A 17,291-nucleotide genomic window follows, 5' to 3' on the forward strand; every position below is an offset into this window, starting at 1 on the left:
GTGCTACGTCCTGATGCTCTGCTGGGCCTCAGCTTTGTAGGTGGTCAGGGGTTTTAGTGGTGGCTTTAAGGCTCCAAGTCAAGATGTCTGCCCTCCTGGGCAGAACTTTTAAATATGGCTGGTTACACGGTGGAGGACACCAACTTTATCACTTCATGTAGTACGCTATTAATCCTTACAGTAGTTTGGTCACATCACTTGCTTTGTGTAGCCCATTAATAATTTGAATTCAGGTATTATTTTTCTTATTTGGGATTTGAGAATTTAAAACTAGAGAGGCCAAATTATTCATGGTGTCTTCGGGGAAGGTGGGACTTCTGGATGATAGCGAGTGGAGGTAGGCCTTAATGGTGCCGCAGGAGTTAGCAATATCCTCAAGACTCTGGCTGATCCAGCAGAAATTCTAACATTCTCCTTGTATGACACCGCTATGGCTTACGGAGAGCACAAAAGTGCTCTTCCCCTGCTTGTTTCTGGTTTGCTGATGAGAGCGCAGGCTTTTTGGAAATGTCCTGTGATTGTGAAGTATTGGACTGCATTCTCGGCTCCTGTTCGGGTATTTTGGAAAGACCCATAGAGCCATAACCACTTATTGCTATTTTAGGACTCCTGGAGGCTCTTGGAGATGAGAGGAGGCGAGCAGGAGCTGTGGGGGAGTGGTCCCTGCTGTAGCTGGGCATCCTGATTGGCAAAAGGGACATTGCTTGGGCTTGGAACACTGGTAACCCACCCTCACTGATGGCAATGCGAGGGGCGAGGGACTGGTGTGCGAAAATGGAGGAGCCCATTTATGTGGACTGAGGCTGCCCCCTAAAACACAAGGAATTCTAGGGCAAGTGTGGGACTATTACGGGCTGGAATGATCATGATGTCATGCAATGTCGGCTTATTAATTGTACTGCACTCGACTGCTTGCACTGTAATAGTCGTTGTTCTAACTTATAAAATGAATAAAAACTAGTTCATAAAAAAGTAATTGAAAGCTAGCATAAAACATAAACTTCAACTATTGCTATACCCAAGGGATTACCTAGAAGGTCTTAAAACAGGTTTCAACAGAGCCTGGGAAGGCTGAAATCCTACTCTGCAGTTTTCAGAGCTCTCTTGCCCTAACAGTCTCAAAACGAGCCCCCCCCCCAACCCCTGTCATTAACAGTAAAACTATACCTCATATACTCTGATCTGGTCATCGATGATTACTGGGTAATAAGTCTGAACAAGCTGCTAGTTGTATGATTTATTAGCTCTCTATAAATGAGCTAAAGTGAAGGCATTTCTTATTTCATTCTTTCAGCGTATAATTTGGTTAAGCTGTTTTGTTGGGTGTCTCTATTGTCCACTCTCCAGGATGGTTGACTTTCGAAAAGATGCCTGAATTTCTGAGTGTAAATGTTAACCCCTATCTTTTTTGTCTGTTTTTATCCAACAGAACGTGCAGTGTCTTTTCTGACACAGCCAAGGTTTCCTGCCCTTCAGCTGGAGAGTGGGACAGTTCTCTTTTCTGCAAATGCAATATGCCAGTGAGTTCTGGTAAAAAGAAAACAAAAGTGGACTATGTCTGCTCTCGAGGATAACTGAAAAAACACTACTTCTGGCAAACCAGTTTTCTTGTATTAGAAGGCTAGAAATCCACAAGGTTTTGAAGGACAAATACTTGGATAAGCTGTTCTGCCATGAACAGAAATGTCTTACTTTAAATGTATTTCAAATACTACGACTGCCTAAGAAAATTCCACTGAGTACCCTGCTAATACATGAATTAAGCAATGGAGTAACATGGCTGCAGCTAGCCTGCTTCAAGTCACTGTTGCAGCCTATTGGCGTGCCGGTGCGCAAAGTCAAACCATATGTGTAAACCAGTGTGCAGGGGCACACCTTTTTTTGTACAAGTCTGTACTTGTTGTAGCATGCAAGGATTTAAAAGCTGTATGCAAGAGTGGCCACTAACAATTAAAAGCTGTATTTTTCCGCTTGGAAAGGCCCATCATTATCTGCTAGAATAGATTGTTTTTATAAAATCGTGTTTTAACCATCTTTTGATTGCATTGGTGTGTGCTATTGTTTGTTTTTAATTATTTTTTTTCTTGTGAAGTGTAGGTTTTTTGTGTAACTGACTTTGTATTACTGCATCGTTGAGTTGAATATAGTCAGAAATCATCACAGAAAGGCTAAAATAACAATAGTTGTGTTTTCTATGTTCGCCCTAAGTGGCCAAGGGTGGTATGCCCAGACGTGGGTCCTTTGCTCACTGTGCCACTGGAATTCAGCTAGCCTGGCTGATATGCAGTGATGCCCGGAAACCAGTCCTAGGATGCTTGTTTCCGGTCCAGGGAGGATCTGGCCTGGCAGTGCGGGCTGGACTGTTCCCATGAGGAGCAGGGTCAAGACTGATGTGCATATGGCTGGGTCCAACGTGGGGGGCATGGTGAGCAAAAGAACAATTGATTAAACCCAGATCTGTGACTGTGGTGAGTGGTTGAAAGGTTTCAGCGTCCATCATCTTGGTGTGTTTGCTATGTTTACCCTTAGTGGCCAAGGAAAGCTCAGACGTGGGCCCCTTGATTGCTCTGACACTGGATTCAATCTAGCCTGGCTGATGAGGGGTGATACCCCGAAACCGGTCCTAGGATGCTTGTTACCAGTCCACGGAGGACCTGGCCTGGCAGTTTGGGCTGGACTGTTCCCGTGAGGCACAGGGTCAAGACTGATTTGCATTTGGCCGGGTCCATACTGGGGTGGCATGGTGAGCAAAAGAACGATGGATTAAACCCAGATCTGTGACTGTGAGTGAGTGGTTGAGAAGTTGCAGCACTCCGTCCATCATTTTGTTGTGTAAAATATCAATTCTTCCTTTTTTTCGCAGATTCTTTTTCACATCCCTTGGAGGAGACCTCAACGATTCCAGCAGCCAGTGGCTTGAATGGGAGGCAAGGGAGCTGCAGGTGAGTAGGCAGCTATTTATATTTTTTTCCGTCTGTTTATAGTGTTTTTTTTCTGCTTCTGATATGACAGTGCTGTTGAGTTCTCTGTGCAGTTGTAAATCGTTGGTGTGAAGTCAAGATAACGTTCAACCTTTGAACTCCAGTGTCTACAAAATGATGATCTTGAATGAGGTAGTAGTGGCTCTTATAATTTACAGGGATGGAAAACATAAACAATGTTGTAGTTAACAATATGAATAAAACAAATTATCTGATTTGAGGCACGGGGTGCCCAATGCTTTGGCTCATAGTGAAATCTCAGGCTTTGCTCTGCATGACAGTATGTGGTGAATGAAACTCGTCACCAGCTGGCAGCCCGCTGTGAAAGCAAGGGTAACCACCGCTGCCCACTATCCATAAAGTTTGCCCATGCTGCCAGAGTTTTTTTTTTATCTTAATGAGAATAGGCTTGAGAGGTTGGCATGACCCTCCTTTCTCATTTTTTTCATCAAAAGAAACCAAGTTCCCAGAAGGTTAGAGTGAGAGATAATTTATGCAAAATAGGATCTCTGCTATGTTGTTCAAGTAGACGTGGAGTCATCACAATAAAATGCAATATTAATCTTCTGAAGACACTCTCCAACTGGATGCAGCGGTTAATAAAACAGTAAGCACTTGCATGGGACTGCTTCGCATGTTGAGAAAGGTTCTCCCGATGCTTCCTAAGGACAGTAGGCCTGAAGTGGTGAGGAGCATTATTGTAAGCCGTTTGGATTATTGCAATGCCCTATTTCTTGGAGCACCAGCCACCTTGATAGGAAAACTACAACGGGTGCAAAATCTTGCAGCCAAATTGGCACTTGCTCACCGCCGCTATGACTCCTCATCCCAGGCATTAAGGGACCTTCATTGGTTACCGATCCTTCAACGGATCGATTTTAAATCTGTATGTATTGTCTTTAAGGCCCTCCACGGACACGGTCCAGTACCACTTCAGAATATGTTTCATTGGTACACTCCGTCTAGATCCCTTCGCTCGGCTTCCGCTCATCTTGTTGTGGTGCCTAAAGTTTTGAGAGCTCGGCTGGGTGGCCGTTCTTTCAGCTTTACGGCAGCCAGATTATGGAACACTCTTCCGTTGGAATTGAGAAGTACACAAGACCTTGCCTCTTTCAAGAAAATCTTAAAAACACATCTTTTTCCTAGGACTGTATCTTCTTAATTCCTAATTTCCAGTAGGATGTTTTAGCAGGATTTTCATCAGTCAAAGCGCCAGGATACCCGTGGGGTGACAGATACGTGCTATAAAAGATTATAAATACATACATACATACATACTCTTAATATCCTGCTGTATTGCTTGCTTTCTGACTAAGCCAGAAAGTGAATTGCACCAACACCATTACCAAAGAAGTGTTATTGGTGACTGGACTAGTAAATACCTTTTTATAACTGTCTTGGCACGGAGGGCAGAACATTTTCGATAAGTTACCTGAAATTCCACCTCCTGAAGAGGAATCTGGGGATGCTGCTGGGTGGAACTTTTACTCACGGAAACAAGCAGCTGGCGAAAGTATTGATCAGTATGTGGCTGCTCTTAGGATTTTCTTAAACATATTTTATTTAACATAGATCTGCAGTACATTTCTTATAAAGGAGAGATTATTTTGACAACATCTCATCAAACAATAACAAATATAGTGATGTACTGGTTACACAGCTTTGCCTATTATGCCTCATCGTCTGAGCCATGGTCTACGGCAGGAGGGATACATATATGGCCTCTATAAACATTCTATTTGCCCCACACCTTCCCCCATTTCTTGGGGCATCCTCTATAAATATATGTAGCTTTTTTGGCCACCATGATCATGTCCATGCCCCCATGATTGGAACGAATGGCTGGGTGGATGTGTACCTGGAAATGATGATGATGTTGCTTTAGTTGCTAGTAAGAATGGTCCATATTGCAACGTTAGAATAGGAAATGTTGAAATATGAGTTATGGTGAACTCCGATTTACCTTTTACCATGTTCAATACGATGGTTCTTTCAAGCTACATTAGTGCAATACCTTACTTAAACAAGCATTATCAATGCAATAGGTCTTGCCAATTGCGAGATCTTATGCTATTGGCATCGTAAATGATAATGCCTTTTATTTATGTGTTTTTTAAAGCAACAGATATAAAAATCTTTGTCATTTATAATGCTCAAAGCTTAAGCTCTCACAAATGCAAGAGACTAATTTAATGGTGGCCACGGCCCTTTCTTTAGTAGCTGCTGGCTGTATTCCGGTTACAGTGAGCAGCGTCTAAAGAAAGGGGACGCGGCCACCATTAAAGTGAAAGCATGTATTGGGCACTTTTACACTAAGTGTAAAAATAAATAAATAAACAAAGTTTTGTAGTGCGGCCGCTAAGTGAAATAGGTTGTCCTGTAAATTAAATAAATAAATAAGCGAGGCCGCTATAGCAGACCGTGCTGGAATTTTAAAAATACGTGACTAATAACAATAAACAAGCATTTGCAATGCAATAGGTCTCGCATTAGGAAAGTTTGAGCTATTGGTATTGTAAATGGCAAAGTTTTTATTTGTTTCTTTTTTTTTTTAAATAGCTAAATTAATAGCTTCGTCATTTACAATGCCAATAGTTATAACTTTCGCAACTGTGATACCTATAGCATTTGTAATGCAATATGTTTTGTATTTACAAACCGCGAGAGGACAAAAAAAAGCTCCGGACCACCGCCTCCTCCCAGGCCTTCAAAAGGGACCTCAAAGTTCTCCTCCTCCAGAGACACCTCCAAAAGTAATTCACGTCCTCTTGCTATTTGTGAGGAAGACTTCCCACTACTGATAATTTCTACTTTCCATGACCATGGAAGTGCCTTCCCAGTGTCTGCCTGTGATTGGAGGGTCTGCCTTTTTGCAGTATTTTCCATGTACTGGTGTTCGGTGCCCTTTTGTAACATGCACACACCACTCTGCCCTTGCAACACACGGCTGCTACCTCTCACATGTCTTTACCTTTGATACTTGCACAAGTGCCACCTTGCCCATGTAACGCTTGTTCCTGAGCCTGAGTGTCTAGCACTTATTGCAGGACTATACCTCTAATTATACTCTGTTTTCTCTTATAACTGCACACTTGTCACTTTCATTTCCTCTTGTGCACTTTTGACTACCTCATGTATTTTGGTTGCTCACAATTTTTATTCAAGTATTTTGTTTGCTCACGATTGTCACTATTACCTTTACTACCTCATGTATTTTGGTTGCTCACAATTTTTCCTCTTGTGCACTTTTGACTACCTCATGTATTTTGGTTGCTCACAATTTTTACTCAAGTATTTTGTTTGCTCACGATTGTCCCTATTACCTTTACTACCTCATGTATTTTGGTTGCTCACAATTTTTACTCAAGTATTTTGTTTGCTCACCATTGTCACTATTACCTTTACTACCTCATGTATTTTTGGTTGCTCATAGTTTTTACTACCTCATGTATTTTGTTTGCTCACAATTGTCACTATTACCTTATGTAAGTAACGTATGTTTTTGCAACCTGTTCTTTTGTAATGTTTCTCATTATGTTTCATTTCTGTTCCTAATGTGAAGCGCTCTGACGCCTTCGGGTAAAGTCCGCGCTATATAAAAATGCATGAATACATAAATACCGCCTTCGGGTAAAGTCCGCGCTATATAAAAATGCATAAATACATAAATAAATAAATACCGCCTTCGGGTAAAGTCCGCGCTATATAAAAATGCATAAATAACTAAATAAATAAATACCGCAAATCACCGCCGTCACTCTGCCGGCCTGCGACCAGGAAGTCAGGCAGGCCGGCGCGACAACCGGAAACAGGAAGTAGGAGGGCGGGAGCCTACCCCGCCTCCCACGGAAGAGCCGTGATTGGAGCCGTGTTTGGAGCACCGGAGCAGGCAGGAGCCTACCCGGTGCCGAAGGAGGGAAGAAGAGTCCTGCAGCTGAGGAGAGCCGCCGCACGAAGGAAGCCGGTGAGTGGGTTGCTGAGCTGGGGAGGGGGGGGGAGGACGAGCGCGCGTGTGTGTGTGTGTGTGTGTGTGTGTGTGTGTGTGTGTGTGTGTGTGTGTGTGTGTGTGTGTGTGTGTGTGTGTGTGTGTGTGTGTGTGTGTGTGTGTGTGTGTGTGTGTGTGTGTGTGTGTGTGTGTGTGTGTGTGTGTGTGTGTGTGTGTGTGTGTGTGTGTGTGTGTGTGTGTGTGTGTGTGTGTGTGTGTGTGTGTGTGTGTGTGTGTGTGTGTGTGTGTGTGCGCGCGCGCGCGCGCGCGGGCTGTGTATGTGTGCGTGTGTGTGTGTGTGTGTGTCTTGGAGTGCGTGTGTGTGACTGTGGGGGAGGGGGGGTGGGTGTGTGAGCGAGTGTCTGTCTGCGCGCGCATGTTTATGGCGCGGGACGCGACGTGCGCGTTCGCGCACACGAATCCAGGAGAAAGCGCTCGTACACCCTCTTGTCCTCCTTCCCTCCACACTGATCGCTATTGGTCTCCAGCTGGACAAATGCATCCTTGCGGATGCATTGCCAGCGAGACCCAAAAAGGTGGTGGTGTACTGCAACGTCGTGGGTGGAATAGGGAAGATCATTAATGAAAAAAATGCTCTCCCACTAGATAAAGCACACCGTGTAACACCTGATCAGCAGTATGGGGACATTTCATGGTCAGTATTAGTGAAAGGCTATTGATCAGTAGTAAAGAGATGTTCCTAGATAAACGAGATTGGAAAAACTCTGCTCAAACCTCCTATATTTGGTATGAGAGTCATTTGCTCACTATCAATGGGTGGTAGTCTTAATGTAGCTAGAAGACGATAGCAGTATGGAAGAATCGGTGCTACACGCATGGTGGCACAAGACACGTGTGCTGTTCTCTTGACAGATTTAACCCTGCCCTGGGGCAATGGAGTACCTCTTAAAAATGTCAGCCCTGCTTCAGTTTGATGGCCCAGGCACCGCAGGAACTTCTCACATGTTTGCATGCAGGACTATGCGAATTCTGCAATTTCGCAGCATTTTCTACTTAACTGTGTAGTTTCTGCCTTCTGCCTATTAGTTGTAATGTATGGTGGAGAATCATGAACAGTATTAGGGAATCTCAGTCATCGGAATTGGGGTACAACTCTTTATAACTGCTCGCTGAATTACCTCTTGAAGGGGTAGTATTTTTGGAGCCTCTCGATCAGTAGAATGGTGTAAGTCTCTCAATCAGTACTACTGGTCATAGAGAAGGCGCTTGATCACTTGTTGGGGAGGAGGGGAATCAGCGGTACTGGAACAGGCTATCCTTCACCATTATGGGAAAGCACTTTTGATCAATAGTATTGCAAGATACTATTTCAGAAGTGCTGGGGTGACAAACACCACTGTAGTACAATACAATATCAGTGATATTCCAGTGGAGTCATTAATCAGCTGTTAAGAGGTCGGAGCTAGATCTGTTGTATAGCTCAGAGTTTCTCCATCAGCAGTATGAGGAAATGTTCCAGATTAGCAGTATTGGAGGGTACTGGATCAGTGGTACTTAAGCACATTTCCACTGAGGTTTGTTTGGAAGCACCGGATCAGCAGAACTGGCAAAAGGTTTGAATCTGTGGCATTACTTTTGTTCAGTGGTACTAGAGGCACTCTCAAATCAGCAACACTGTTGGGTTCACTATATTCAATGGGATTGAGAATACCCCCAATCAGACATTTTTGGGTGACTAAATAAGCAGCATTGGGTAGGAGGTTCTCCAACAGCCATAGTAGTGAGAGGATACCTTGATCACATGTATTTAGAGGCATCTCGCAATGGTTGGTATGGTGAGAGGCTCACCATCAATCATATTAGGATAATGCTCTTGAACATCCATACTGATAAGGTCTCTCTAGTAGGTGTATTGCGAAGAAGCTACTCATCAGTGACACTGCAGAGACTTCTGATCAGTGGTATTAGGTAAGCCCTTGAGCAACAGCAAGGGAGAAAAGGCTTGTCAGCAGTGCTATTGGGTGAGGCATTTAATCAGTGGTACAGAAAAGAGGCTGTGAGGTTCTCGACCAGTGGTAATTGGACAGTGGTTCATGAACCGTAATACTGGAAACCTACTCTCAAACAATGGTACTGGTGCAGGTGTTCAATTCGCTGCAGTGGGGGTGTGGAGGTTTACTTTTGGGGGTATTGAGGCACACATTTCTATGAGCACTGGGGGCCTCTGAAAACTGTTAGTGTGGGGTGGATTTCTTGATTAAGGGCATTTGGTTAGGCCATCTGCTAGGACAATTGGGGGTCTTGAAATCCACCATGCTGAGATGAAAGTAGACTTGTAAAAGCATGTGGAGAGTCTCCATCAGTTATAAGGCAAAGCACTCGTTCACTGATACGCACAGGAGGCACTTGTGGTTTAATGCAGCGGGGGCGCTCAGGCAACATATTGGAACAGGTCGTCCCGATAAGCATATTAAAGAAGGCCAATGATCTTTGGTATAGGAAAAACATATTATTGATCAGCACTATGAGTCTCTCCATCAGGAGTACTGAGAGAAGGTTTCCTCAATAAGGTGGTTTTTAAGCAGCGGTATAAGTGAAGTCTCTCGATAAGAGTTATGAAACATTTCCATTCAGTGAGGCTATCCCACAACTGTAATGAAGAGAAGCTCTTAATGATCAATATGGGGAAGATGATCAATGATAAGTAATAGCTGGCTCTTTGTCAGCAGATTTCCTTTTTAGGAAAGTCTTTTAATCAATGGAACTGGGAAAGGAAGCCTCTCATGCACCGGTTCATAAAAGAGACAAAAAGCAGTACTGAAAGCTATAAGAAATAGTGGGAGGGTTTCTAGAAGTGTCACCGGTATGGTATGGCTACTAACAATGGTATGGGCACGCCCTTGATCAGTAGTATTGTGATAGGCTCTTGATCAGAGGCTTGGAGCCATTTTCAATCACTATAGATGGCCCGCAAACCGGAGTCCAAATGGTCACTGTTAATCACGAGTACAGAGCTGACTCTTAATTAGAGGGTTAGGAGACAGCTTCTAATTAGCATTTTCTAACCCAAACTGCCACGTTTCCCTGAGCCATGCATGACCAGCTACTGCAGTCACAAGTTTTCTGACGTTCTGGCACTTGTAGTCATAGTTTTTTAACATGATAAATGAGACTACACGTTCCAGAATGCAAAGGAAATGAAGCACTGGAGCAGCTAATCAGGTGAAAGCCTGGGAAACTTGGACAGACTGGCTAGAACAGTTACAAGTAACCTTAAGGGCCTTCAATAAGCACTAGGCGTGGCTAAACACAATTTACCTAACAAACTGTCTACTACTTTACTTGTCCTTTCGAAATCTAAAGTTAGCACAAGTGCAGGCAGAAGTACAATGCCAGAGTCTTGAGCCTCTGTAACAGAGTCGATGGCTAATATGGGTGCTCACCCAGCAGTATGAATGAGTGCAGTAGACAGACCGCTGCCGTGCGCCGAATGTGATACAGCACAAAACACCGGTCCTCGGACAGCAAGCTCTGAGCACTTCTACCAGCCATGTGAAACTCGTTGGGGGTGAAGACGAAGCGCACCCTGAAAACCACGTATGCTAAAGTGAAGGTAACTCAGGGATCTCCATCTCTGCAGTCCCACGAGCCACAAAACCTCAGGCCCATAGGACCAACCGCCCTCGATCCTGGGATTTGTAGTCTCCGATGTGGAACCTAAGCACAGACCAGGTGCACATGCATATACCTAAAATCGTAAAAGCAGCAGCCATCTTCCCAATGGTTCATAAACAACACAGTGTTCATGAATTAAAACAAAAAGTATTTCACAGAGGTATAAACTGGGATTGGTGTGTGGTTGTGGTATTCGCTAGTTTTTTTGTGAACAAATTATTTGCTGTTCACCATAGGGAAATATTTCCAGTTTCTCTTTTGTGAGTAAAACGAAATTGTGTACTATGCTGAGCAGTGGTCGAAATGCTTTTAACGAGGGCCCAGGTAACCTTCGGGTCGAGTTCGTTCTATACAAAACTACAAAACGCCCAACCTGCAATAGCCAGATGGGAGGAGGGAAGAGAGGCCATCCCATGCTGCTGTACTGTGTGATGGCCAACGAAAATGTTCTCTGAGTGAAATCGCCGGAAAGAGAGCTAAACACACAAAGGAGGGACTTTTACAGAAATGCACCAATAAGAAGCCAGCATTTCTGAATGCCACAGATGGTAACCAATGGCAATTGGTGGGTTTGCCAAACCCCACAGAAGACATAAAACAGGTCGATCAAAGCACGACCTAAAAGGCAGATATGAGGGCTATTGCTCATAGAGAGTCTGAGATTTAAACAATTGGGGTTTTTGAGGATGTCTTGCTATTTTGTGGCAGGGAATTATTTACCAAAATATACGTGGCTCTAAATGGCAGGGACATCATAGGCTGGATTGATCAAGGGAGACACGTTATTGTTTTACGACCAGGCACAAGTGTTCCAGTCATGTCACTTGAGTACAAGGAAGAATGCATTGAGAAAATTATTTCTAAATAGCCCACAGTTTTTTCGGATGACATTGGGATAGTTCAGGGGTTTGAGCACAAAATAAATCTGAAACTTGATGCTATACCTGTAAAGGATAAAGTGAGGGATGTTTCCTTATCAGTAAAGGCTGATTTAAGGAAACATATTGATCAGTTGTGCAATGATCAGATCATTGAATCTGTCAATACTACTGAGTGGATTATTGTGATCGTTCTAACAACAACAAAAAAGAAAAAAGAATGAGCAGATACATCTGTGTGCTGCTCTACGTTCTCTAAATATGAATATCCTGGTGGATTGCCACCCATTGCCAAAAATTAATGATCTACTATCCACTTTAGAGGTGTCAAATCTTTTCAGTAACATTGACCTCAAGGCAGTCTACCACCAGGTACCCCTTACATCAGAGCAGCAGACCCGTACATCATTTATTACACCATTCGGGGCCTAAAAATATTTACGATTGCCGTTTGTTTTAGCACTAGCGGTAAGCGTGTTCCAAAAGCTAATGTTTACTCTCTTCAAGGACGTACCTGGTGTATTCGCTTTCCAGGATGATATTCTTTCTTTGCCAAAATGGTCCGTGAACATAATTGTATTTTAAACAAAGTACTTCACATTTTAAGCAAACATCATATGACTGTGTCTAAAGACAAATGCAAATATGTCAACAACAGCTTTGAGTATCTTGGCCACTGCATAACTGCTGATGGAGTTAAACCCAAGGAAGACCTGGTGAAGGTGGTGAGGGTTGTATCTCCTCCTAGTGGTAAAGAGGAGCTAATATCATTTTTAGGATTAAGTCATTATTATTCTATGCTCGTTAGTGGTTATGCCACTCTTATGGGGCCGCTTAAAAGGATGCTTGGAGATCATGTGGGGATCTGTAGAACAAAAAGCATTTAAAGAGATCAAAGAAATATTGACCGGGGTTCCTGCATTGAAATCTTATATAAGCGGTTAGCAGTGCGTACTAACAATTGATGCAAGAGCGGTGGGCTCAGGTGCTGTTTTATGCCAGTGTATTGACAATATGGAAGAAACTATTGCCTTTGCCTCTAGAGTTTTGCCTGATGTAGAGAGACAATATAGTACCATTGAAAGAGAGGCACTTGCCTGTGCAAGGGCAATTGAGAAATTTAGAACCTGTGTGTGGGGTACACCATTTACACTATGCACAGATCCTTGACCCTTAATTTATCTGTTAGGAGATAGAGGTACATTTTCAGCTAGAGCGTACTGTTTATCTTGTCCTCTGGTTGAGGAGATTGATGGGTCACTTGGGTGAGAGCTGTTAGGTAAGGAATGTGTGGTGGCTAGCTTAGATGTTGTAGATAGCTGTCTGGGCATAATTTCAGAACCAGAGTGGACTACGGCATGTCAGGAAGATTAAATATTAAATAAAGTTAAGCAATTTGTGCAACAAGGATGGCCACATGTTAAGCATTTAAAAGGAGATTTATATTGCTTTAGTCCGCTCTCTGACCAATTTATGGTGGAGGCAGACATATTACTACACACTGGATATTTTTTGGTACCTTAATGTTTGAGATTAAAAGTTATGGATTTAGCGCATAGAGGACACTTGGGATCTACAGCAACGAAGAAAACTCTGAGGTCTTGTTTTTGGTGGCTATACATGGACAAGGATGTGGACAGTTTTGTGGATACATGTGAAGAGTGTATTATGTCACATAAGCATTTGAAATTAAAGGTTAGCCCGCTGATTCCCACTCCTTTGTCTCAAGCCTCATGGTCTAAATTAGCACTTGATTTCACTGGACCTATATCAGCTTTGCCGGATGGTTCTAAATATCTAAAAGTGTTCATAGACAGTGGCGTAAGAAAGGCCCCCTCGCTTATCCTGCGGTGTGGGGGGAGGGGGGGCGAGCTGTGGGAGAGGACCCTGGCCTGAGAGCTTCAGACTGGATTGGGAGTGAGGGGGGTGCCCTGCATGTATTTTGCAGGGGAGTCCCTTCAGGTTTCATTAGGTCACTACTCATAGACTAATTTTCCCAGTGGATTTACTATGATTTTGTGGCTGAAACTACCACTTATGTTGTTGTTCAATTCTCGGAAAAGATTTTCATTTTAGAGGGTTATCCTGAGGAACTTGCTACGAATAACAGGGTCCAATTGATTTCAGAAAACATGGAATTATTCTTTAGAAAAAGAGGCATTAAACCTTTCAATATTGCATTGTTCTCATCACAAGCTAATGGTGCTGTTGAGAGGGCCAACCGATTGCTCAAGGAGGGTGTCCAAACTCCACTGTCTTGTGGTGAAAATGTAGTGGAGTTTGTTCAAAGAAAAGTCTCGAAAATCCGCAGTAAGAAACAATGGAGTGAAGTGGGTTGGATGGGAAGAGACACCTTTCATCAGAGTTAAGCTGCTTCAGTAACCAAAAGTGTCAGCATAGAGGAAGATAATATGTTACTAGGCGTGTTGTGGTGTGGGTGAAGTCAAATCCGTTTTTTTATTTGTATGGAAAATAGTGTTCTCTCTAGTTGCAGCCAAGAGGTCTGTTTCTGTGGTTGCATTCACTTGATCAGTAGACTGATTTGGGCAGCTCAAATATAGCATGGTATATTAGGTAATCCTAGACCTCCTTTTCTTCGGCTCTTATTCAGAATAGTCCTCGCCAATGAGGGGGACTTGGTCCTGCAAATAAAATGTAAGAGTAGAGTTTGTAAATCTGTAAAGAAATGTTTTTAGATGTCTAGCAAATGTGTTTACCCACATATAGAAGGCCTGGAAGGAAGTTAATTTTTATGCTAATAATCATAGCACTCCAGGATAGATCCTGTTTCCCCAACCTATATAGATCTTAGTAAAGTATATCTAACTAAGGGAGCAAGTTGCAGTCGTAGAAGGTGGTACTTTGAGGATTAACCATATTTGCAGATAGTGTAGAGGTCCTGTTGTTTGAGGACAGCTTGCTGGTTGGAGACATAGTCTCACCTCTTATGTTGGGCTGCCTATTCCCATCCAAGCTGATTTATTATAATTTGTAGAAAATCTCAGTATTGTGGCAAAGGTCTTGAGTACCAGTTTGAGTGCAGCAATGGATTCATCCGGTTTGGCGAGAAAGCAGAGGATGTTGTTGGTAAAAAGCACGACTTGGAAACTCTGGACCCCCCACTCCAACACCATGGATAAGCGGGTTGTCGAACACCAGTGGGGACAGGGGACAGCCATTTTGTCACTCATGTCAGTTTAAAGTAGTGCAAATGTTCCCCATTGAACTTGTGTCCAGGCTTCTGGAATAACCTATTTAGTCATGATATCGGAGGGCATGGTGGGTTCAATGGAGATGTTGAAAGAACTTTATGTAACGCCATTCCATCCTATCATAGGCCGTCTCCACATTTAGTGAGAGAAGGACCATTAGGGTTTTTTGCTTAATAGCCAGGTTGATTAGGGCTTCCATTAGCTGTCTGATATTGTGGGCGTGTCTGCCCGTGATAAACCCAGTCTGGGAGTGGGGGATTCAAATTGGCCATATCATGTTTAATTTAGAGACCCAAGGCTTTTGTAAAGATTTTAATGTTGTTATTTAAGAGGACTTTTGGACAGTGGGATTTGCAACTAAGGTGGTCGTTCTGAGGTTTCAAGAAGACTGTGATTATGGCATCTAACATGGTGTCGGTGATCTTTCAGGTTTCATCTATATAGTTGAACAGCTTGGCTAGCGGACTAACCAGGTGAGTTTGGATTGCCTTGTATAATGGCATGGAAAAACCATTGTGTATCGGAGCTTTATTTGGTGGCATGCTCTTGATTGCAAGACCTCTTTTTTCGGTGTTAAAGGAACCTCAAATTCTTGAATGAGCTTGGCATCTAACACCGGGGGGAGGGGACAATAAGACAAGAGATAATGGTCTTGCTCATCTAGTGCAAAGGCTTGTCTAAAAATCTGAAAACTGCTGTTTGATTTCAGAGGTTTTGGTTGCTATCATCTGGGTTGTCTGGAGCTTTTGGATACAATTACAGGTTTGTTGAGCCTGCAGTTTAAAAGCCCAAATGCGATCTGCCTCGTCTCCTTTTTCATAGTATCTTGACCTATGAATTGCATTTTTGGGTGGTCTTCCTTCAACAAGTTGCACTAATTGATCTCTTGCTTTTATAAGAGATCTAAGAGTGCGAGCAGAGCAGTCAGTTTTACGCTGCAGTTCCATTGTTACAGTTGATTTAAGGTTTTTGGGGGAGATTTTTTAAAAGTAAGTCTTGGCTGGCCTCTGGAAAGTTGCTGTATGTGAAATAGGTTCCCATCTCAAGGCTGCTGTACACATGCCACTAACTATGGAAAGGCATACATCTCCTGTATCATTCTCTTGGAAATAATGAAGTGTATGACTGATCATTGTTGGGATGGATATATTTGAAAAGGTTATTTCATTTAAGCTCTAAGTATGAGTGGCCAAAGGCCCAGGTAGCGAAAGATCCAGTTACTTGGAGACCGGTGCATGTCTGTGTTCATGAGCCTATAGTGGTGGCCAGTGTCTGTTCTTATGCTAGTCTATTTCAGAAAAAAAGCCAATTCGAGAGTGGGTCTTGTGCATAGTTTCATTAGGGTGTTGGAGGTGCCAGCCCTCGAGGAGGCCCAGCAATTTCCCACCCATTAGGAGTATACGGGGAGCCCTGGGTGTGGTATCTAGGGGTTGATCTGTCTAATTGTTCATCAAGCATCTCATTAAAATAGCCCCTACCACTGGCCAACATCCCCTATGCGAAGTCTTCTATGCAAATAAACTTGGATTGGAAGAAAGTGTTTCTGTCTTTAAGTTGTGAAAAGAGTATGCTCACAATTTTGTAATCACCCTCTAATGCCCACGATGGTGCATTGTAAGGGCGTCAAGTTGAAAATCGAGAACCTGTCTCGGTAAAATGGACACCACTTTATGTTACATATGTTTTATTGTGATTTGTAGCGCGCGCAACTACTCCTGAGTATCCTGGCGCGAAATTTATAGATTTATAGATTTATAGATTTATTAAGCGCATGGAATGATGTTGTGGCAGACCCAGTAAGATTTCACTCACTTTCCTTAGAAGATGCATGTCCTGTAGCAATACAATATTAAAATCTTTGTCACATAGCCATTTCGTCCATTGTTTACTTGGGGAATTCAAACCTTAGACTTATAAAATTATCATGTTTAGTCATTTGGATAGTACCTCTACTAGGAGTCAGTAGACTGATTATTTTGTGTCCAGTGGATTGGATTGAATGTTCCTTCTCGTCGTATGTGGAGGCCAACCATATTCATGCATGTACTGAAGGATAGGGACCACCCTACAGCGCCCAACATTCCAATCCCACCCCCACCTCCTAAGCTTCACTTCCCCCACAGTATGTCTGAGCAAACCTGTCAATATTAAAGAAGACTAGATATCTAAAAAAAACAATAAAAAAGCATATCAGACCAAACAGGAAGCATAGCTAACAGGCTCTACAGGGTGTCAGCCTATTTCCCTAGTACAGGGTCGCATCCGGGACCCAAAGCCTAAGTGGCCTGGGTTGGGGGTCTATCAGGAGGCCACCTAATACTGTAAGCTAGGCATAACCTTCATCCCTCGGTGGAGGGGGTTATTTAGAGAAATTCAAAGAGTGGAAAAGAGGGTCTGGTTATCTTTCCTTTGGCCATCACAGGGGAATGTTGTCGGTGACCGCTGTTGTCCCCAAGTGACTGGCCTGTAACATTTAAACAGAACAAAGATTCTTAGAACAAAAGCCCTTGTAAAGTAGTGTATTAATTGTCTTTTGGGACTACTCGCTGTTGCCCTCCATCCCGATTTAGTCTCCTTCTGCTCGCTGTTCTATTGGCTT

At 43.1% G+C, this 17,291-nt stretch overlaps 1 protein-coding gene across 2 annotated transcripts in view; it reads left to right on the plus strand.

Annotated features, from left to right (window-relative positions):
- LOC144831395 (methionine--tRNA ligase, cytoplasmic-like) overlaps positions 1 to 17,291 on the plus strand; it is a 179,760-nt gene that overhangs the window by 23,802 nt on the left and 138,667 nt on the right. For both annotated transcript variants that reach the window (XM_078688991.1, XM_078688990.1), the window contains exons 2-3: positions 1,430 to 1,520; positions 2,864 to 2,942. In XM_078688991.1, coding sequence (XP_078545117.1) covers positions 1,430 to 1,520; positions 2,864 to 2,942 — 170 coding nt within the window. The remainder of the gene's footprint in view (positions 1 to 1,429; positions 1,521 to 2,863; positions 2,943 to 17,291) is intronic.

This window comes from Lissotriton helveticus, chromosome 1_1, assembly GCF_964261635.1.
Source record: "Lissotriton helveticus chromosome 1_1, aLisHel1.1, whole genome shotgun sequence".
Classification (NCBI taxonomy): domain Eukaryota; kingdom Metazoa; phylum Chordata; class Amphibia; order Caudata; family Salamandridae; genus Lissotriton; species Lissotriton helveticus.